We start from the raw sequence: 23,703 nt of genomic DNA on the forward strand, positions 1-23,703 counted from the left end.
TGTCTACATTTAGCTGACGAGATGTCATTTAGAGCCACAGGCGAAGTTGCCTTGTGTAGCTTTAAAGGCACAGTGTTTAAGATTGAGGGGAATCCATTGGCACAAATGGAATATGAGATTCATAATAATGTATTCATAATCATATTATATAATCAAATTAAAATAAGAAGTGTTGTGTTTTCGTTTACTTAAAATGAGCCTTTTACATCGTCAGAGGGAATGAGTCCTGAGTCCACCATGTTTCTACAGTAGCCAAGAGCGGAACAAAACAGAACGCTGGCCCGAGAGAGCAAGTGTTTTTGGCGATACCATAGAGGAGGGTGAGTCGGGGGGTATTCAGTTGGTTGTGCATCTGTTAGATGCCAATAAATCCTACACACTGAACCTTTTATGTATGAGGTCCTCAGGTTCCTTGTAGTTTTCTGGTTTTACCTGTAACACAAAGTTGTCCATTGGTGTGATGTTTTGTAACAGCGCCACAAATGATTAAAGAATAAGTGAAAATGTTGGAAAATGTCAGTCAGTATTTCCACATTTCCACATGAGTAAGGTTTGTTAATAACAACCGCGTCCAGCTGTTTTATGAGTTTATTTTTTTTACAAAAAATTTAAGTGTAGATTAGTTACACTGTTTCATGACATTTTACATCTACAGTAGGAGCCAGTGACCTGGGGATTGACTGCAACAGACAGGGAAGGGATGTCAGGAAATGCAGAGAAACTGAGAGTCAGGTTATTGAAGTGATCCACTTCACAGGACTATACCACAGTGTAATTAAATGTTTTTGTTTTATGTTGATTCCATCAAATTGTGGTGTTCTATTTCCAAACAATTAGAAAACAAATAACTAAATGTAGCCATTTTGATGTAAAACTCTTATAAAAGCATCGTAAGTATTCACATATACAGCAGAATATTCTATAAACTCTGCATACAGTCGCACAATTCTACATAGAAACACCGCCCAACGCTCACATCCCAGTGGTGGGCCCAGCTCCTAATGCGCTAACAAGCTCCCTTTACCCCCCCCTCGCCTCTTCTCCTCCTCCAGTCTCTATCAGTCTCAAGTGATCGCAGGAGTCGAACACCGCCACGAACTGCGCTGCAGGAGAGAGAGGGTAAGAAAAGGGCTGAAAGAGAGAGAGACAGAGAGAGAGAACGAGCTGGAGAAGGCATGAACTCTTTACTCTTTTCAGCCGCGCACAAGAAAATGAGTTTCTGACTCGACACAAAAGAGGCTTTTTATCTGCCTCCTCTATCCTCTATCTTTCTCCCGTCTGCCTTTCTCTGCTCTGCTTTCTCCCTTTTCTCCCTCACCAGCCCCTGTTCCCTTCTTTCTCCCTTATAATTTTCCCTCTTTCTGTCCTTTTTCATCTCAGAAAGAGAGATATTTTTCTGCTAATGACTTAATAAGAAGAGCCATCTAAAATTCAATTACACTAGATTTCAGAGTGACGACTGCCATTTGGATAAAGGGAGATATGGATGGATGAAGGCAGAGATGTGTAAAGGCAATGCAGGTTTATTTTCTTTTAATCCTCACTGGCTTCTACTTTTCGGTAGGAATAATCATTGCATGCACAGTTGCCACATAGAATGCAACTGCACAAAATTTAGCAAACCAAAGGAACATAGTTAAATAATCAGATATTAAGATATAAGAAAATGCTGCTACTAAATTTCAACACCAAGGTTTGAATTATTTGGTAGCTTAAAAAACGTAAAAACAAGCCTAATAAGATACAATTTAAAGGCGTCATCACTCCAGAATTAAAGCTAGGTTAAAAAGAAAAGACGTCATTTATTTTTGAAAAAGCCAAGTGGGCTATCCATTGTTTTACTGCAGAAATCCCCTCATGCAAAAAAACAACTGATGCGGTGTGTGTTTTTGCAGCAGCCACAGCAGTTTGCTTTGAATAAATTGAAGAATAAGTGGGTAGATAGCCTGAGCGAGGTTATCTGCCAGCACGGGCGTACTGCTTATATCATATATTATTTCAGAGAAATAGTGAACACACAGATGAACATGCACTCTTTGGTAAGAGAAATACAAAAAAGAAATGGCAATGACCATTTAGCACCAAGAATACAATTAGAAATACAAATATTCAACATTACCATTTTTGTTCAAAAGACAGCTTTCATTTCTTTACAAGTAAGAGGGCTGGAAGTTCATATGATTCAATGCAAAGTTAGCTTTTAGCTTACCATCTAAAGAAATGACCATGTTTACATGTCTGATTAATATAGACATATCCTAGGGTTTTATGAACTGGATAAACATCATCTAATTAACTTGCTATTAAATCCCCAATAAATAAAATAAACTCTTGATTTGACCTCATCAGATTGTTATTCCCTGTTGAGTGTATAGGGGGAGTGTATTTACCCTCCACCGTGTACACACTTCCTGATAACAATCTTACAATGCAGTGTGTTGCATTTTAACTCCCCCAGTTATTACACAAAATGATGATGATGATAATTCACGAGTGTCTGAAATCCCACTGTACTAAACTGAGTTCCTGGTATGGAGGGAGTGATTTTAGGCACAGCTTGTGTGTTCATATGGAGACCAGCTTGACAGCTCCCTTATTCTGCTGAAACAATTTATACTTCTCATAGTAGGAAAAGCACAGGTGATACTAATAGTGGTGTCAAAAAATATCCATATCTCAATACACATTGATTCTGAATATTTAAAACCGTTTCAATACTGGTTTTCTGCTGTATCGATACAGCCTTGCCAGCCTCTCTCTTCTCTCCGACAGCGAGTTGAGACATGCACAGCGCTGCAGTGTCCACATAGCCCCGCCTCCTCACAGTCTTCTGACTATGTTCAGAAGTCAATAACTTGGATACTGTTCTGCTTAACACGCAGCACACTATGATCAAATAGTTTTGATAAGAATCAAAAATAGTATGCCCTCAATGTTGTGTCAATTATTCCCCCATGTTATCAGGGAAATAAACATATTTTTCGAGGTTAAGGCAAAACTAGAAATTCCAGTATTCTGACCATACTAATTACTAAAACCATTAACGATGACCTGTTCTAATTAAGTGTCCCAGTGGGCTAGCTTGTACAACAACAGGAACTTGAATAAAAGAAATTCCGCCACCATTGATTTTGTGATCATCACACTATGTTAACATATAAGTGAAAAGGGCATGTTGTTATTAGTTTAGTGACGTCATTTTAATTTTAGTCATAGCTCCACTTAACTGCAAACTGGCCAGAGTTACAATCAGAAAGAGTGACTTAACACACCTGTGTAGCATTTAATGTATTGCAAATCTGGTTATGATGTTACTGCTCATTGGATGGTTTTGCATCAATAGTGCGTCCTTCTTCCTGTCAATGTTGCCTCCTCCCAGTAGGGAGAAACCCTTGCTGAGAGGAAGAAAGGGGGAGGGAGATATAAAGGAAGCAGACGTAGAAAGAGTGAAGAACAACTAAGTGATGTTCCTGTCATTTATCTCAGCAGTGGCACCATGTATTTATTTCTCTTTCTTCTCCTTCTTCTTCTTTCTTTCACTTTGCCCTGCCGCTGTAGACCTCTTTCTTCTCTTCAGGTGTCCTTTAAACCATTTCACCTTCTCAGAAAAAGACACATTGGCAGTGAATTTCCAAAAACCTGCAGATTGTGCCTATCTGTGTACCCAGCTGCTGCTCCATACAACCAGACATTAATTAAATAGCATATAAAGATAATTATGTTTCTTTTACAGTGTATAATATAACAGTTTGTGTTGCTAACTGCATCCACACATCTCTTCCCTACTCACACACACACACACACACACACACACACATCACACACATCCATTCACGAAAGGGGGGGGAAGTGCGATGCTGGGGAGCAGGAAAAGGCAAACAGCGGGATCACATAGAGACTCGGTGTGAGAGACGCTGTGTGTGACTGCTGCTCTTCTGTCAGCTCTCTCCAGAAGACAGACACACACACACACACACACACACACACACACACACACACACACACGTCATGTTGTTGCTTGAATTATCCTCTTTTCCCGCCTCACCTGCTGTCCTCCCCCTCACCTCCTCTGACTCACTGCAGGGTTCTCACCCTTCTTCCTCCTCACCCTCTCTATTTCCTCTCCATCTTTTTTTATAAGTTCACTTCCTCTCTCAGCACCTTGCTTCCTTTGCGGCTCTAACTTCCCTCAAGTAAAAGCCTGAAAATAATTTCTGAAACGGTAACTACTGTTTCTACATCTAAAAGTACTGGAAGTTCCTGTGAAATCAAGACTGGTTCATTTCAGTAAAATGTTTAACAAACAGCGTCATCTGTCTGAAGTTTATTTATGTTTCTTCCTCTCTGCGTTGCCAGCTTTTCCACCCATCCACCCTCTCCTCCATCTCCACCCTCCTCCTTTCTCTTTAATTCTGCCAGTGCAGTCTGTCCCTCCACTTTAAAGGAGCCATATTGTTGTTATTATCATTGTCTCTAACTGGATCAGTTACCATTAGACCTGAATCTTTCTCCTTCTGAGGCCCATAGACCAGCTCGCTAACCCAATAGAAAACCCATGGGCGCTATTACAGATGGCTGACCCATTCACAACGCACCCACACACACACACACGCGCGTGCTGAGGTACAAACACACAGATTTCATTCTGAAGATTCATTGGCCTAATCCCATCACACACTCAGACAGGGACACATGCACTTACATACACACATTGTGCCTGTTCACAACCAATCAAATACACACACACACACACACACATTCTGCTTTCATTGAAAATCCTCAGTTATTGGAGCTCACTGAGCAAATGGTAATACTATTGGGAGATGATGGGACTGAGTTGTGTGTGTGCGTGTGTGTGTGTGTGTGCGTGCGTGCGTGTGTGTGTATGTGTGTGTGTCTGAGAGCCTGTAACGGCAGCATATGGCTGTCATTATGGTTGGATGTATGAGTAGGACTAAGGAAGAGAGGGTAAATGTCATTCTATCAATGAGGTTATCTCTAATAGATGGACAGTCAAAGTCCTGGTTTCCATTTACTCCGCTCTTAGCTGAATCCCTGCGCCTCTCTCTTTGAATTCATTGCTGAAGGCTGTAATAATGAGTGACAAAAGGCCTTCGGTGTCCTTTTTTTTTATGTCCACAGCTTTCTCTGTAGATTCACATAGAAAGAAAAATAGTTATATGGAGTTAACTGGCTTCTGTTGCAGTGTTTTTTACTCATCTTTTTTAATTATATTGTATTGTATCTTTTTTGCCTTTTTCAGTTTAATATTCTCTTGATAAGCTTTTTTTCAGTTTTTTGCTTCTTTTATCTACTGTAATGTCTAGATTTTATAGTGTCCAATTCCAGTTTCTTGTATTTTCTTCTCTACTCTGTTACTTCTGTTTGTTTTTGGCGCTTAGTGATTTTATTTAGACACTAAGCAATCCTGCAACAGCCTCCCATTGTCTTTGCAGCTTTAAGTCATTAAAGTGTGACTATCACCCAGGTTTTTTTTCTGAAACATTTGTTTAAAGCTTAAATGAGAGACAACTGAGTGAATCCCTTTTGTAAGGAATGTGCAAACGATTAAAGCAGTACATGATGCACAAAATATTCTAATTAAATCTCACTTAAAGGGGTACTTCAGTGAGTTTTCATCCATTTCTTTTGTTGATGTTGTTTGACCTTGACCTCTGACCTCAGCTATGAGGAGAGAGCCCGATACCTAGAAACCATCGTACAGCACCACCAGGAGCCTACCACGTTTGAGGATTACGCAGCTAGAGTCTACAGCCCTGCTCCCTGCACACACCTTCCCTCTGACACAGGTAAGACACAAACCTCTCGCTCTGTCACACATTCAGTCACCAGACAGTTATTATACCACACCAATAGCTACACCTGTCAATCAAATCCTCTTTAGCAGGCTTTAAAGAAATTGGTGACTAATGCAACGTGCTAAAAGCTTGTTAACCAGTCAAAATGGGCCAAATCTGGACACAGATTGTCCGGCTGCATCTCAAGTCTTCACCACAAATGGTTGAGACAATTTAGAACTGAGGGCTGAGATCAATAATGATCTTACCTGCTGGATTGTAAACTACCAACTGTCCAGTATCCCTTCCTGTGTTTTGAACCAGAGAGCTCTCACACACACACACACACACACACACACACACACACACAGGCAGCTCACAGTCTTGTATCTGATGAGTCCTGTTTTTCGTCCAAAGCTTTGTTTGGCCTTCTTCTGTCTCCAGAGCATCTCTGAGGAATTAGCTGACATCTGATCAGCCGTAGAGATACCAGACTTGCACATGGGAGTCGTATTCTAATGTATGACTCTCATAGTCTCCTGTTAAGTATATTAGATGGATACTGATCATTTTTGCCTGTTATGTGTCTGGTTCAGTGTAATTTAAAGTAGCGTCCTGTCCTTTGACTCACATATAATCACATTATTCAACATAGCAGTTCTTTACAATAACTTCTGCAGCTAAGACACACTTCCTTTATAAAGAGGTTCTATATATAAAGGAACACAGCTGTGTGACGTAAGCCTGTGTTAGTCACACATCAGTGTATTAATGTGCGGATACAGTGGCATGTTGTTTACTGGTCAAGCAGAGGTGTGACAATGAGTGTTTGTCTAAATGTGTGTATAATTGATCACTGTTTCTCAGCCAACTGTTCCTCGTCTCACCAGCTATTGTGTCAAAATATTAATAATTATACAATAACAATCGACCTGCTTTGGGGCTGAATAACATTAAACACAATCTGAGATGTTATTGTTTATTATTTTTGTTCATTCAGAATATTGAATTGTATTCAAGTCCCCTGTCAGAAGTTGTATAATCATGCTCTTTATTGTGTTATCAGTGTGTTGTTCAGCCCCAAATGTCTTTTCAGAACACAGGATTAAAAAGTTTGTCAGATAATAACATATTCTTAGAGCCATTCAATTCAAAACCTTCACTTTGCAATCAATCCTAATATGCGTATCATGTCCAAAGTTCAGAAATCAAATCATTTTTTGGGGGAAAAAATGGGACACATAATCAATCCTGTGCTCTGAAATAAACTCTGCTCAAATTACAACAGACCCCCCATCTCTCTCTCTCTCTCTCTCTCTCTCTCTCTCTCTCTCTCTCCCTCTCTTTCTTTCTCTCTCTCTCTCTCTCTCTCTCTCTCTCTCTCTCCCTCTCTTTCTCTCTCTCTCTCTCTCTCTCTCTCTCTCTCTCTCTCTCTCTCTCTCCCTCCCCCCTCCCCCTCCCTATATTAACTTACAGGTTCCCCTCCCTTAACAGCACAATGATCAAACATTCTTCTCTCTTTCTGTTTTTATTTTACTTTGACCTATTTTGTTCATTTATTTCATTATCTTCTTTTTTTAATTATTTTTCTAATTTATTTTGTTTAATTTGCTTTTACCTTATTTTATTTTATTTTATTTTATTTTTGTCTATTTTTTTTCTTTCCTCTTTTCCTTTTCTTTTTGTTCCCCCCTCCTTTAGATCGTAATGTCTCACTTGCCTATAGCTAAAAGGTAAGCCTGGTCACATGATTGACACGCCCCGTTCTGATTGGCTCTTCCTACTTGCGTTTCAGCCTAACCTATGCTCTCCTCCAATTCCTCGCTCGACCACAGTGTGTTTTCTCAACTTTTCTCCTGTGTGTTTTCCAAGCAGGTCTGCATGTGTTTATAGTTCTGTAATATTTAAAAGGAAGTGTCATTTTCAGCTCATCTGTGGGGGCAGTTTGGTATGATTGAACAGACTGTGTAGTAACGTGGCATTAGGTTAAGAGAGATTATTTTCTTTTTTGAGCTAAAAGATGAGCTCTGTTTCATTACCCGTCATTTCATCTTGAAACGCGAGCTGTAACGTTAGTCCTGTTCTTTTCCAACTTGTTTGATCCGGTTTATGTCTCAGCTCTTGTTGTTTGTCATTAGTCATTGATATTTGAACATGAGTGACTGACCTGTTGAACAGATTTCTAAAACTGCTCCTTTCAATGCTGACATTGCTGTGGCAGTTTTAAACCTGCATTAACTGATTATTTTGGTCACTTGAGTGCAGCGTAGAGGCTTTAAAAAAATACTGACTCATCATCACCTTATAAGGTTGTTCTGGTCAGTATGTTAGTAAACAGTTGCCCATTTACACATCTAGCTACAACTATTTACAGAGTACTGAAATACCTGTTGTGGTCCACTGGAAAGGGAAATCTTCCTCTCTAAATACAATAGTCAAAAACATATAGTGCGGCTGACAGGAGATTCACAATACACTTTAAAGTGACTATGAGGAACTTTTAATTGTTTATGAAACAGTCTTGTGATTCCTCTGATGATGATGAATGACTTGTGACAGCAAACCAGACCATCAGTGAAAAAACTTCTATTTTTATATAGTGTAGTGTATATAGTATAATGCCTGTGCTCTGGTCCAATCACATATATCACATGTAAATTACATATAAATACATAACCTCATTGCGATCCATCCATCACTCGCTTCCAAAACAAATGCACACGCCGCCGGCACACGCTAGCAAAGATCTATACAACAGGAGACGCTGGTGTCGTCTCGTTTTGTGAACAGGGGCTGCTAGAATCAATAAAAACTAAACATCCCTCGTAGTGACTTTAATAGTCAGAAGGCTAAATGAAATAAACATAAAAAAATATATGTACCAATTCTTTTTTAAGCCTGTTGTGATCATCCCTTAGGATTCTGATCAAGTTTGTCTAACAGACTCAGAGGGATTGTCTTTTTGAAATAACTTCTGTGTGGCTTTTGTTTCTTAAGCATTAGATCTGCTTCATACCAGACTACGCTCAGTGGCATGATGAAAGTGGCACATCCTTTTTATAACAGTGTGAAATTTCTGCTCTCTCATGTTTTCACTCACTCAGTAGTTTTCCTTTTTGTTCTGTTAACCTGCGATGTCACGCTGACCTGGTGAAACTTTAACTCTTACCTTTTGTATGCTCCTCTCATCCTGGTTTTGATATGATGTAGTACTGTAGCACCACACACACACACACACATACACACACAGTAAAGTGGGTAAGCATATCTAATTAAGTTCCACACATACACACATTGATTAATTTGAAACTAACAAGTTGTCTTTCTTTTGCACTGCAGTTGTTTGTATTGATTTGAAATCGGTAACTGCGTGGTGGGGAAAGAAACAATGTCGCTGAAATGTTTTCTGTATCATCATATATGTGTGTTCATGTTGTGTTGTGTTTGTGTATTGTCAGTCTGTTTCTGTCTATTTCTTTCCATTCCATCCTGTTGAATGTATTGTTGTTTTTTTCTCTTTACATGTGTGGGAACTTCTTATTCCTTGCTTTTATTCATTTTCATTTATTTTCTTTCTTTTCTCTGACCATCCCTTCTTCCTCCTGAACTGTTCCTTCGTCCTCTTTCCTCTTTTTATACCTTCTATTTTCTTTACATCCCCTTTTCTATATCTTATTTCTCCTCCTTTCTTCTGTTTCATTCTTTCCTTCAATCTTCTTGTCTCTTCTTATTACTTGCCCTCCTTCCCTTCCATCTCCTCTCCTCTCCTTTTGTTTCCTGCCCTCTCCTCTCCTCTCCTCCTCTCCTCTCCTCTCCTCTCTTCTCCTCTACTCTCCTCTCCTCTACTCTACTCTACTCTAGAGGAGCATAGTGCTTTGTATGTAATGGTCCCTAAACCACCAGACAGCTTTAACCTGCTCAGGGTGAAGGGGAAGGGTCTGAAGCAGAAGGTCCTTCATGCTAGCTGTGAATGGTATGCTGTATAGATAGAGGCTCAGTTTAGCTTCTCTTCCTGATGTACTTAAGTATCAGCTTTAGACTCAATCGTCATTGATTTTTGAGACTAGTTTTCAAGCAGCCACTTTACAAATGATTCAAAATTTAAAGTAAAAAATATGCAAAATATGTATATATTTATGTATGAAAATAGCATACATATATATATATATATATATTTATATATGCCATCACTTCTACAGTATCTTATAACTCAAATCAGAATAGAGAAAAGAAGCAGCTGACATTACAAGTGTAGTTAAAGTATGTTTAGCCACAGCACTTTGCTTTGTGTTATCACTAAATTGAAATAGTTGTTGCCTTGACAGCAGATGGTAAAAGGCAGGTGTTAAACATTTGATGTCAAGACAAGTTTATTTATAACGCTTTTTAATGACACATACAGTCTCAGAGGGCTTGCAAGGATGAGTCTAGAAACACAACATGTGGCCTGCTTTTTCAGACTGTTGAGTTGTGTTGTGTTTCTCCGGCATATGAACTAGAAGGGTCAGTTAAACACTGTGTGATTTTCATAGATAAAGTCTCTCCGTATTTCTGGACCAGAGCTAGTCGAGTGGTTTATAGGGAACTGGACTGAACCCAGTATACAATACAAACTGAGAAAATAGAGCTTTTATGTTGTTTGTCTTTCTAGCTGTCTGTCTGTTGTCCCGTGTGTGTGTCTGTCATCCTGTCTGTCCTGCCTGTGTGACTGTAGGAATTTGTGCATTCAGTAGAACTTTAAGGGGTGTGATGTAATTTTCTTGTCGTCCCTTCATCCTTTTCTGCTCTTATTTACCTCCTCTCCTTTATCCCTGCCTCCCCCATCCATCCACCCTCGTCACCTCACCCGTCCTCCCCTCACACACTCCCCTTCCTCTTCCTCCTCCTCAGGCTCCTGCCTAGAGATTCTTCGGGGAGAAAGTCCGGCTCTTGGGGAGGCCGGGAGCGACTCGGCGTCCCCCATGTCTCCTCGGACTAGCAAGAGCCGCATGTCCATGAAGCTGCGACGCTCCTCTGGATCGGCCAATAAAACTTAAGCTCTCCAGCCTAGTCCAAACTGACACTTCATGTCACTTCATGTCTGATCAGTCAGACTCTTTAGTCCTCGAAAGATGTTTCCTCAGAGGAAATTTGGTCATTGATTATATTTAAAGTACAGGAAATTAAATATGACACACATCAAATTTAACAGGAAAAATGGTGAGTGGTGTTCCCGGCTCATCCCATCTCCTCCAGCATGCTGCCGTTCTGATCTGACACTGGCCTTTTATGTACAGACCGCTTTATCGCACAGTTGTACTCTCAAAAACATGTAATAGTTTTCTGTGGACTATATTATACTGTAACTTCATTTTGAAACTGCTCCCAGCTACTGAATTTATCCTTAGCTTTGCTGTCAAATAACCATTTGAACCAGTGCGGCAGCATGCTGATCTCTGCCACATTAGAACAAGAGCAGCCTTAGCAGTGCAGTATTAGTTCAAAATAATATGTGCCATGTTAGAAATTGCACAAACGCCAGTGTAACCAGGACTGCGAACAGCTTAAGTGTGCCACATTATACATTGAAATCAAACTGTAGAGCAAAGAGACACAAAAGTCGAGGCTGTTGAACGTCCCTATAGGGAATCTGTATATTTGTACAATAGTCGGTCCATGTGTGTACAGACAGAAACATGAGTTTTGATATAATAAGGATGAATTCAGAGCGGCTGCACCTCTGGTGTTGCCTGAAGAAAGCAAGATAAAAGTCTATTTTTGTTCTCACTACAGCATTAGGAATATAAAGATAAGGGGTCGCTTTATATTCTGCCCTCATTAACTGTAAATACAAACTCATCTATTTGCTAACAATAATAGAAACATGTCATTGTGGATGTGGCAACGCTCTCAAGCCAAAAACGCTCTGTGTGTTGATAAAATCCCCTCCATGAACTTATGGGGCTGACAGCTGACCCTCTGAGTGAATCCATGTGAGACAGTGTTGCAGAAGTGATGGAGGGATTATTGTCTTTCATAAAGGAGAGAAAAGCGCTTTCTAGAAATTAACGACACGTTACTGATCGAAAAGGAAGCACGTTAAGTTTGACTTTTTTTTTTGCTCATGCTGTAAAATGTGGACAAGCACTGATGTTCATTACATTTATTTTCCTTTTTTTGTTTGTTTGTTTTTCTAATTGACTGTAAAGTGTGTTTTGACCCAAACAAGAATGTTGCTGTATTTTTAAGTTCAGTGTCACTCCGTTATCTGATGCAATCGAACCACAGCTTTTCCTTCCTTGTTCCTTTGACTATATATATATATACATTATGTATATCTATATATGTATGAGTATAAATATATATATATAGTAGATATATGAATATCTATAAGAATGTGTACAGTGTGAGGAGGCTTGTTGTGTATATACTGTTATGTGAGAATAGCTGCCAAAGCCAAACTGTGGTTTAACCTCAGACCACATATCTGCTTCAAATGGGTTGACACTACAAGATTTTATGTTTCAACGGTTTTTCCTTTTCATAACCAGTTTGCACTTCATTCTCAAGGAGTTTTAAGGTAATTGCATTGTAGCTTAAAAACTCTTCTGTACTGGTTATAGATGTGACCTTGGTACCACAGCCAGAATAAATCTAAAAGAAGAAGAAAAAACAGGTTTAAGGCCATAATTTTCCTCTTTTTTTATCATTCGACATATTGCTAAATGTGGCTCCATGTCTGTTGAGGTGGGTTTAGTTGAAGACTGTTTGTGGAAGGAGGAAAAACAAAAGTGATACTGTAGATCAGAGGCCAAAGAGAGGAAGAAAATTTACTTATCATCACTTAAATATGAACAGTTTTGTGCTTCTTTTTTTTCTGTTTGCTCTTATATTTAGACTCATCCTCTGTTCTGGTTCTGGATGAAGGGGATTCGCATGTAATCACAGAATTTAACACTACTATATATGATCTTTGTGTATTTAACACCTTCATTTCAGCACTCCATCAGTTCAGCTCAACTCAAATTAAGTGTTTCAAATCGGCTTATATCATTAAAGTACATGCATCTTGTCCTCCATCTTACATGAAAGCTTGATTTCCACATCTCCATTATGTTCTTCTGCCATTGCCTCATCCCTGGTTAAGGAAACATACATGTATGAAACAGTTGAATTGGAAAATCTGGATCTGAGTTAAAGGTTTTGCATTATGCTTCACTGCTTGAAGTTAAGTGTTTTCACAGCTGTATTTTATGTTACTGTTGATTTTTTTTATGATTTATTACAGCCATAGATTCTCTGTAGAGAGAAACAGGACTGTAAGACTGTTTTGTTTTGTTTTGTTTTGACCCCTCCATGGGGTTGAAAATGTTAACTTTTAGAAATTTGCCATTGTCAAATTCACGTTGTTCCTTTGTTTGTGAACATTTGAAGTCAGCTGAGATTTGAGTTGTCCCTTTAAATTATTGCTGTTACAATTGTTATTATTGCTGAGATTGAAGCACCATTGATTGGTTGAGGCACGCGGTCCAGTAGCCCCAATGCACTCTGGGACTGATCTGTACATGCTGTATATAGTATACAGCTCATCTGCCAGTCACCCACCTGTAAACATGTTGACAACCTGAACCTGTTCAATACATCCCTAACTCTGTCCCAGTTCCTACATCACACAGCAACAGCCTGTTTACACTCCTTCATACTCTTTGGATTAAGATACCAGTGAGTCATGATGCTGCTTTTAGGTCCCAAAGAAAAGATGGGACATTTCACACTTCAAGTTTGTTTAACGGTATTAAAATACTGCTGAGGATTTCAGTGATTAGCTCAAATTATCTGCTCACTAAAATGGACTGAACTCAGATGTATGACTTTATAAATGCATGTTTGTTTGGTTTAAAAATCTTGATCAGCAGGAACCAAAATATACCACGTAAGTTATAAAGCCTTGCAGCATTATAGCAAATAAATATCAACTACACTGAAAACTGTCTGTAGGATTTGGACTCAGATTTGCAGAATTATTGTTCAGTCTTTTTGACCCAAACGGGAAATTTTGGTTGTCTAAATATGGAGGAAAAAAGTCGGACTACCTTTTCTCCAGCAGCCACATCAACCGCAGAAACGTCCCTTCATCAATAAAAATGTTCTGTGCCTGTGTCGATGGATGCTATGAACATGCCGGCTGTGATGGATACGGGTTAAGCTGCGGTCCAGACGTTAGTTCGGAACAAAGCTGATGTATGTAACTACTGACTGTACATACTGCATGACACCAGTTCAAGACTAACTGCATGTGTTGATCATGTAACAGCTGTATCACAATATACACACAACTCCTCAAACTATGTTACTGTCAGACCTGTAGTATGTAAACGTGTACTGTCTCTTTTGGACACACAGCGATGATGGAATTTGACAATAAATGATTCGTACCACTGACCCCCGGACCGATTCATATGTTTGTGTGTGTAACAAGTAGGCTGGACTCCTCGTTATTTATACTGTATTAACATTTATTGACAATCATTTACAATAAATTTCACATTCAACTTCAAACATATCAAAATAGTACTGTATAGGCTTCATAGAACCACAATTACATTTTTAGCATCATGAAGGCATTTAGCAAATATTTTCAACAGTCATAATCAATAGAGACAAAAGACTTTTTTTTTTTTTACTAGCAGTACTAACATTAAAGTTACATTTCTGTATGAAAATATTTTATAGCTGAGAAGTTTACTGGCACATTTACTATAAAAGGCATATTATGGTCTATCTGATTATTTTCTCTTTGTTTTATTGTTTTTTTTTTTATTGTTTACTGTACATGAAATTGTCTTTGAAACAGTTAGGACATTGATTCTGTCTCCAGTTCTTGGGCTAAGGAAGGTCACTTTCTATATTATTACAGGTCGCTACATATTACACCAGTAGGTAACTCCTCCTGAGCTTTAGTATAATCTGATCACTTTGCCACAGAAGTATGTTGACCGTGAGTTTAAATGTATGTAGAGTGTACTGTCATTCCCTGTTTCAGTAAATGTAAAATTTGTCCCTCTTACTCGGGCCTAATCAAAACAGCCCTTCAGTCAAACGCAGTCTGTGGAGTTAATGTGATCTCATGGCAGATCATGTACAGGGTGCTGGGTGTAATATGAGAGGATGCAAGAGAAGCTGAAAAAAGCCGGCATCATCTGTGCCAATACAGAAAAACAATTATATCCCCATTATGAGAATAGAAATACAGAAACATAGTCCAGAAACGTGTTTGTATTACTGACTCTATCCCTTTTAACAAAAAAATTTATATTGAGAGGTAATGTGTTCTCATCTGAGGATTTAACAAAAGAAACAGCCTCTTTGAATAAGGGTCACCTAAATTTGCCTCTAGTTAAAAATGTCTATTCCCTCTATAAAAATGTTTTTTCCTCAAAAAAAAGCAAGTAAGGAATTTTCTCCTCTTCATGGTCAAGTATTACAGTCCTGTTTGTTATAAAGGTTGAACAACTTGTGTTTGCGGACAGGAGTTCTGGTTTATCTGTACAAGTTTCAGTGGGTCGTTCCTTTAATTTCAGCACCATGGACAGCACTGGTTATACTAAAATTTAAATGCCTTGTGGCCGTCGCAGCTGAGTTTTGTTAACACTTTGCGTTTCCTTCATCATTTTAACACCGTGGAAAACGTTTGCTACAGAAGGCACAGTGACTCAACTTCAGCCCTGTCCTGTGATAACGCTGATGAACTTTTTGCCTTTTGAGCAGCTTCAACAAACTGGCCTCAGTCCGGACACACGACAGCTGCAACACATGTGGACTTTAATGTGAATGAAAACAACGAACAGCTTCAGTTCATAGTTTCCTCTTAATGACCGATCATTTTATCTGCTGACTGTGTCTGTATCTCGCGCGCGTCTCACGGTCGCACGGTCATCTGCAGCAGCATCACCTGCCGGTTCTCGGTGGGATGAGACTTGTTGATGTGTCTCGCGAGCCCCGGGGAGCTGAAGAATGTGGACGGACAGTGCTTGCACGTGAAGATCTGCTGCTGCTGCTGCTCGCACTCCCGGCTGCCGTTCTCTTCCCCTTGCGCGTGGAACACATCTGGTCTGAGTCCTCCTCCCAGCGCTCCCGCCAGTAACTCGTCCCGCATCGCGTGCCACAGACGGTGCTTGTCTCTGATTTCAACCGACGGGAAGCGCGCGCCACACAGGTGACACAGGAACACCTGGCTCTGCCCGCCGCTGGTCTCGCGCGCCTGGCCGTAAGCTGAAGGGGGCGGAGACGCTCGCGCCGTCATCTCGTGCGCAGCCAGGTGTTTCTTCAGGTAAGCCTGTCGGCGGAATTTCTTCCCACAGTACCGGCACTCGTACACTTCCTCCTCCGGTAACGACTGGACAAACGGTAAAGGAGGATGCGGGAGCGACGGCGGCGGCTGCTGGGGCAGGTCCGCGCGCTCGTCTGGGTTGCCGTTCAGTAGAAGGAGGCTCGAGGGCGGGCTGTCTGCCGCTCTCACCTGCGGCTGCAGGTCCAGACAGCTTTCAACTGGGTCCCGGTAATGTAGCGAGGAATCATAGAGAGGAGGCGCGAGGCTGTCTCTGTCGGGACTGTCCCGAGACCGACCGTGGAGCAGCAGCAGGGACGGCTCGCGCCTGATGCGGGAACTGTCCAGCGCTGCGTGGTGCTGATTAGTGTTGATGCGCAGCAGCTCGTTCTCTTTGCCCTCCATCTCGACCGGCTGCCTCTCGTGCTGAATGAGTCCTCGTGCCTCTTTTAAGGGCTGGCTCTTGTTTGTCGGAGTCTCTCCTCCCTGGTTGTTCACCGGACGAGGTTTGTGCCAGCGGCGGTGGGAGGCCAAGTTTGCTGGACAGCTGAAGACTTTGTCGCACTCGGGGCATCGGTACTCCACGCGCACTATGCGGGAGCACTTGTGCTGCGCGAGGGAGAAAGGGTCGGGGTACTCCTCTTTGCACAGTTGGCAGATGAACTCTCCCAGCGGCTGGTTCCCGGTGGCAGCAGACGACTTCTCCCGCTGTCTCCTCAGTTCGGGACTCTCCTTCTTGATCCGCAGACCCAGAACCGGCGAGGTCGTGACCTCATCCTCGAAGTTGAGTTTGCGGTTCACTTTGGGTTTCTTGGACGGGTTGCCCGCGGTGTGTTTGTTGTGTCTGTTGCCGTTCAGGCGTTGGTCCGCTTCCAGGAACGTGCGTTTTCTCGCTACGGGATGCTGCTCCTGGTTCATGAGTGTCAGTGGCGGGAACAAGTGCACATGACCCATGCTCGTGTCGTATTTGTCACCGCGCCCGTAGGACGGCGCGTGGCGGCTGCTGCTCGCGAGGAGCCTCTCGAAAGAAGCGGAAACCGAAGTCGGCGTGGAGCTCACCAGGAACGGCAGCTCCGGTAGCTCCGACACGGGGGATGCTGTCAGGCACCTGCCGGTGTACAACGACTGCTTCTCCCCTTCCCCGTGCTGCTCTAGCAGTCTCGTGCCGACCGGTTTAACGGGGCTGCAAGACTCTGTCAATGTCAAGTCGCGTGGAGGTGGTGGAGGAGGGAAGAAGTAGGAGAAATCACCATCTGGAGTTAAAACGTCCACCTCGCTCACCTGCTCTTCTGTCTCTGGTAGCTGCGCGCGACGGTCCGCCTCCGCCTCCAGCGCGGACTCCACGTGCGGGCTCCAAGCCTCTCTGACACCGGCGGAGTCCGCGCGGCACACCGGGAGCTGTCCGTCCTGCCGTTCAAAGGGGAACACATTCAGGACCTGGTTCTCCGTCACCGCCTGAGGTTGTGCCACTTCAGAACTGTCACTGTTGGTCCTGTCGGCGTCGAACGGTACCGGTTTGTCATTGCTGTTGTTTCGGGACCGATATGTTGCCGAACCCCGCCGGTTTCTCTTCACCAGAAATCCTCGAGGCATGGTGATGATGACGATGATGCTCGGCGCGTGGCACCACCAGGCGGAAAGAACAACAACTCTTGTCTCGAGCACACTTTGAAGAAGAGCTTTGAAGAGAGAGAGAGAGGGGGAGAGAGAGAGGCGCGCGCAGGTGGGATGAGAACACGACAGTGTCTGTGGTGCGCGTGTTTGTTTCTGTCGACCACTCTTTCCTTCTCTCACACAGACGCGCACGCACGCACACACACACACACACACACACACACACACAAACACACACACAGGTTGAAGGACGAGTTTTCGCTCAGTCAGAACCTCCACAGTCCTTTTAGTGATTACATTTAGATTCAGATTTACATTGTGAAATCGAACATCAGACAGAAAGTTGGTGTCTTATTGTGACGACATTTGGTCAGTTAAATCCCCAAATGCCTTCAAAATTATATCTTTCTACTTTCCAATTAGAAGAACAACTTTAAATGGGCTCTATGTAGTTTACAACGAGGTTTTTATTTAGTTTTTTCTTTGGCATAAAAAAAACAATCAATGAAGATTTTTCTCTTCTGATTAAAATTTCTTCCCCAAAACTACAGAGTGCCCCTTTAATATTGGATGTGGACTCACTTTTAAATGTTGACTCTAGATTTGGTAGGACCGATGAGACTTATCTTGTTTTAGTGTATTGTTATCAAATGATTTTAAGACGCCTTTAAAGGTGAATATCCCAACAATGAATAGTTGGTGCCTCATGATATGCTGTATGAACTATAAAGACAATATTGTATTCAAGTGTATATATTTACGTGACCTTTGACATTGTTTTTAATGCTTTTGGTCAATGATTGTTCTACTGTCATTGTGTGACTGATGACGTGGTGAATAGATCATCAATAAAAAGCTGTGTAAATAATAATAATAATAACAATTGTACTAATTGGATCGCTCTACTCATTAAATTTAAGCATTTTAATAGTGTCATTTTCTTGCCTTTTTGTTTGCTGCGGTGTGAAATAACATGCTGTGGTTCCCATGTTGATGAGCATCTGCCACGGATCCTTTCCTCTTATTTCTAGAGGCTGATGTGCCTTCAACTGTCACACGCAGATGTAAATATTCTCAAGAACAAAACCTGATCGCAGTGTTGTGTTGGAGTCAGTGGAATTAGAAACAACACCCATGGGGACTCGGATACAGATCATATCTTTTTAAGAGCACTAATGGACCGTTTCTGTCCCGCTGAAGTGTCTGATTATCTGTGTCTCTGCTGCTTGTGGGAACATCTCGGGCACAGCGTTCCCTCTGCGTGCGTGTGTGGATGTGTTTGCATGTGTGTGCTCGAGCATGTGTGCTTGGCTTTATCTCCCGAGTAGAACAGAATAGCAGTGAAAGAGTGGAGAATAGAGGGGGAGATGGTGATCGTGTGTGTGTGTGTGTGTGTGTGTGTGTGTGTGTGTGTGTGTGTGTGTGTGTGTGTGTGTGTGTGTGTGTGTGTGTGTGTGTGTAGGGACTATTCACACCCGTCCTCCCACTAGAAGCTGCTCTGGCTGATAAGAGATCGGAGGGAGATTCATCCATCCATCCATCCTCTCCCTCCGGGCTGGCCGGCCCCTCTGCGCGGGCCAGGCGGTCTACAGCTCGGCCAGTGGGCTCAGGCCAGCCGGCGTCGCTCCCTGGAAATCAATCAAGGCGGATGAGCGTGAGAACGAGCTTGAGGGTCGGACTGCTGGCTTGACAAGGGCCGCCTGGGGAATAGAAATGAGAATAGAAATGAGATGGGTGGTGGAGAGTCCAGCACTAAAAACTAATTAAGCACCAAGCTTGCTGGGTCTTTAGTTGGGTTGTTTTTCGCTGTAATTGTCAGCTGCTAATGTCTCCCATAGAGAGGAAACCTTGACCCAGGTTCAGCCTTCATTGACCTGACTGACTGGCACAGTAAACATGAGTGACTGAAGCCACTGATTTTGTAGCCTAATTTGGTTTCATCGCAATCATTTCAACCTCTTCATGGAATATCTGGAAGTCTATTTCTGTCTAAAAGGACATAAAATGTTAATTAAATTTATTATTAGTCATTATTTATTAATGAGCAACTAATTCAATTTTCTTCCACTTATCTCAAAATTGTCATTTGTGTTTTCATCATTTTGACCTACACATTTTAAATTTGAATTTATTTTACATTATGTACTTTTTTCATACTTTCTAACAGATGTGTATCCATATTATGATTATATGGCACCACATTAAGTTAGGCAAACTGTAATATCTCTCCTCTGCTCTATTAAAGTGAAACAGGGATATTACACTGCAATAACCTATTTCAATGTACTACAGTAAATATACTTGTCCCACCATGTGCCCTGTAGATGGTCACAGATAAGAATAAGTTATTCATACAACAATGTTATAAAGAAAATATATTGCTTAAAAATATTTCTTGACAATAGTTAATTTAAAAGCTCTACCATGAGGTTAAAATAATGAAACCATATACTCATGAAAAAGGAAGGACAGGGAAGAGCAGGCAACTAAAAACAGGAAAGATCTTGTTAGTCAATGTCCTGTGAAAATATGGATCCACCGACAGTCTGAGGAGGCTGTTGGCTGCAGGATATGAAGTGTGTGTGTGTGTGTGTGTGTGTGTGTGTGTGTGTGTGTGTGTGTGTGTGTGTGTGTGTGTGTGTGTGTGTGTTTAGTTTGCATCGCATCAGTGGGCAGTGAGGTGGATAATCTTCCAGACTGCTGAAAATGACTCTATTGATTGTGCTTCTCAGTCACAGGCCTTTAAGTACTGCAGTATTATACAGCTGAGCTGTCTGTCTGGCTGTCTGTCTGTTTGCAGTCCTAGTTAAGATGTAAACTCCATGTAGAGTGGGAACTGTGTTTGTACATAGCTGCATCTGCGTGTGTGTGTGTGTGTGTGTGTGTGTGTGTGTGTGTGTGTGTGTGTGTGTGTGTGTGTGTAGAGCAAAAATGTCTGATAGAAAAAAGAGAAAACCATCCAAACCAACCACCATCAGACATTTCAAAAGTTAATCAGCAGTCGCGTTAAGGCTAATGACATTGGGAAGAGGTAGCTTCTATGTAGCCATGTGAAGGTCTTTACAATTACAGTTACATCAATTATCAACATGTGGCCCATAAATAAATTTAAAAAAAGACAAACGTAAACCTCCACGACACATTAAAACAGGTCACCACTATTTTGCACACACATTATCAGACTGTGAAGTGTCTGAGCTCTGTTGGTTGAATCAGGGATTTTATGAAAACCAAATCCAGATGAAGCAATCGCTGTAATAGTTTATTAGTCAAATTTTTGTAAGTAGGTTAATTTAAGAATGCATTCATCAATGAGATGAATTAATAAGAGAAGTTAAAGTTCAATAAGAATAAAATAAAGATCAGACACTAAAAGAGGAGATACAGAATCCTTCAGAATGTACAGAACTTGATTTCAGTACAAATGTACTCTTTAAAGCGCATCCCTTAAAAATATCATACTCTCAATTTAACATGCAGAAACCTAGTCATCAGTTATATTACAGTCTTACAAAAAGGCTTATATAAAATGGTTCTTTAAGCATTTTTAATGCAGTCTTTTTTTGTGCTGTACAGAAAACAATATTATCTCTGTCTAGGTGGGTCTGTATTGGTCCAGTGTTGTAAAAAGTACCTAAAGTAATACTTATCAGAAAAAATAAATAAAGATTTTTGCCAATACAAATAGTACTTGAGTATGAGTCTTAAAATATCTGATAGTAAATTTACTTAAGTATCAAAAATATTTTTCTGGCAATACATATACTTAAACACCAAAAGTGCAAGTATAAGGCAATAATACATGTATGTATATACTGTATACTATGGGTCGACCAATTATCGGCTGACTGATTATCAGAGAGGATATTCAGCATTTTTCTGGTTATCGAAATCATTGTTTGTTTCTTTGTTTTGTTTTTTATTCTGATTATCAATAAAGATACCCATACCTGTACCGACTAATGATAAAATAATTTAATAGTGAGTACTTTGGCTCTTATGCAGCGTGCAAACTGTAAAGTGACAAATAACTAAAGTTACCAAATAAATGTCAACCATGAACATACTAAGAGGTAGAATTCCCGAGATTCAACTTTCCAGTGGATATGCTCTGTTGGGTGACAGTATGATGGTATATCTCAATCAAGTTGTCATCTGGCGCCATCTAGTGGTACATGTTCCTAAGAGCATCATGAGCAGATGGATTTGACCTTTTCGGACACAAACATGGATAAGAAGTCCTAAACTTGCATGTGAGCTGTTCTGTCTCCATGAAAACTGAGCAAACCCCATCCTCAGATGAAGACAACTGATGATAGAGCTGAAAGCTCGAAAATAATGTTGTTTGTTAAACTGGCAGACACTGACCTTTGACCTTAGTGTAGGTGGTCTCTAGAAAGAGGATTATTATTATTATTATTATTATTATTAAATGACACTGATGATATGCACTGCAGCACTGACTGACCGACCGACTGACTGACTGACAGCAGCTCTCTCACTCCCCCTGCTGGCAGAGTAAACAAGCTGGCTCCTTTGACTTAATTCTTCCTGTATTCCCTCTCTAGCTGCTGTTTTCTTATTCCCACAAACACTGTTACAATGAGTCGGGGTGGCCTGATTTGTTGTCTGCACCCACTGAGAAGCTCACTGTCAATCAGATCAGATGAGATCAACTTTCTTTGGTCCTTGGCCTTCAGGAAAGAACCATTTGATAACAGGAAGCTGGAGTTGTGAATATGTGCAGGGTGATCACTGTTTGCACAATCTCTCTAGAAGCATTTTCTCAACAAAGCACTGTAACATAGACAGAATGAAAACAATCAGCTTTAACAAAAGGGAAGTCAGCACTGCTGACTGGATACCCCCCCACACACACACAGCTCATTTAAGCAGACTCAGCAAAATACAAGGAACGTCAACAAATGAGTTAACAACTCTACTGCAAAGTAATGAAAATGAAGCCCCAGCTGTCTCTTCGGGTGTGCTATTTGTTACTCTCCATTAAGTTAATACAAAAATAATTGCGTTGGTTGCAAATGTGAAGGTGCAACAGTTTGAACAATTGGCACTAACACTTCTGCATAAAGTGGAAAAATGTTTCATATAATATTAGAACTAATTGTTGATCAACTCAATGCAGATAATCTTTGATATATTGATATATTTGATATATTGGATGTGGTAATGTGTAGAACAAACGCCTCATGAATATGTTAAATGCAACAGTACACAGTTATAAACAGCAAAATTAAGTTATAGTATCAAAGTGCTCATGTGATAAATTATTACATGTCATAATATTTCCTTATTGTTTTTCTCTTCCGCTATTGTTTTAGCAGTATTTCCATATTGTAGCTGGTGGAGGAGAAGCTGATTTAACTACTTTATATAGTATGTGTTGGGTAGTTTAATCTGAACATAGCATTTTATAAACAGATCATATGTTTCGTATGTAAAACCTGCAAAGTAACAAGTACCTATCACTGTCACTAATTGTAGTGGAGTAAAAAGTGCGATATTTCCATCTGAAGTGTTGTTAAGTTTAAAGAACCAACAGTTCTGGAGTAAACGTAGTGGCTACATTCCAGAACTGATTATACCAACCAAATCACTAATCTTAAAATATGTTTCAAATCTTTTAATGTGATCTTAAAGACACATTCCTATGTGTCTTTAAGATCGTTTGTCTTTCATTTACTTTAATGTGCATTTTGCTTGTAGATACTCTTCATGGCCCTGTTCAGACCTGGCATTAGTCGCTTCTTGAGTGACCACTTGTGATCGGCTCTCACTTCCCTGCTCTAAAACAAACGCATACATCAATTATTTTTCATCTTTTCAGATATCTCCTCATAACTCGCCCAGTTTGAACCATCCAGTTTCCTTTGTACCAGTGTTTCATTTGTAACTATCCACCAGATTCCATTTTGCTTGTTATTGTAGTATAATAGTTTCTTAGTCCATGAAGTTTTTCTGGACCTT

At 40.8% G+C, this 23,703-nt stretch overlaps 2 protein-coding genes across 7 annotated transcripts in view; one reads left to right on the top strand and one right to left on the bottom strand.

Annotated features, from left to right (window-relative positions):
- Nucleotides 1-14,219, top strand: part of ralgapa1 (Ral GTPase activating protein catalytic subunit alpha 1) — a 66,939-nt gene extending 52,720 nt beyond the window's left edge. For 5 of the 6 annotated variants that reach the window (XM_084382136.1, XM_084382137.1, XM_084382139.1 and 2 more), the window contains 2 exons: nt 5,686-5,810; nt 10,689-14,219. In XM_084382136.1, the coding sequence (XP_084238262.1) occupies nt 5,686-5,810; nt 10,689-10,834 (271 nt within the window). In that variant the 3' untranslated portion in view covers nt 10,835-14,219. Of the gene's footprint in view, nt 1-5,685; nt 5,811-7,499; nt 7,532-10,688 lie in introns of all 6 variants that reach the window. The other variant, XM_084382138.1, reaches the window with a different exon arrangement.
- A 37-nt stretch (nt 14,220-14,256) lies between these two features.
- insm2 (insulinoma-associated 2) lies at nt 14,257-17,738 on the bottom strand. Its single transcript, XM_084382142.1, has one exon. The coding sequence runs from the start codon at nt 17,695-17,697 to the stop codon at nt 15,697-15,699; it is 2,001 nt and encodes a 666-aa protein (XP_084238268.1). The 5' UTR covers nt 17,698-17,738; the 3' UTR covers nt 14,257-15,696.
- Nucleotides 17,739-23,703: the final 5,965 nt, after the last annotated feature.

Source organism: Pagrus pagrus (assembly GCF_965226575.1).
Source record: "Pagrus pagrus genome assembly, chromosome: 18".
NCBI lineage: Eukaryota > Metazoa > Chordata > Actinopteri > Spariformes > Sparidae > Pagrus > Pagrus pagrus.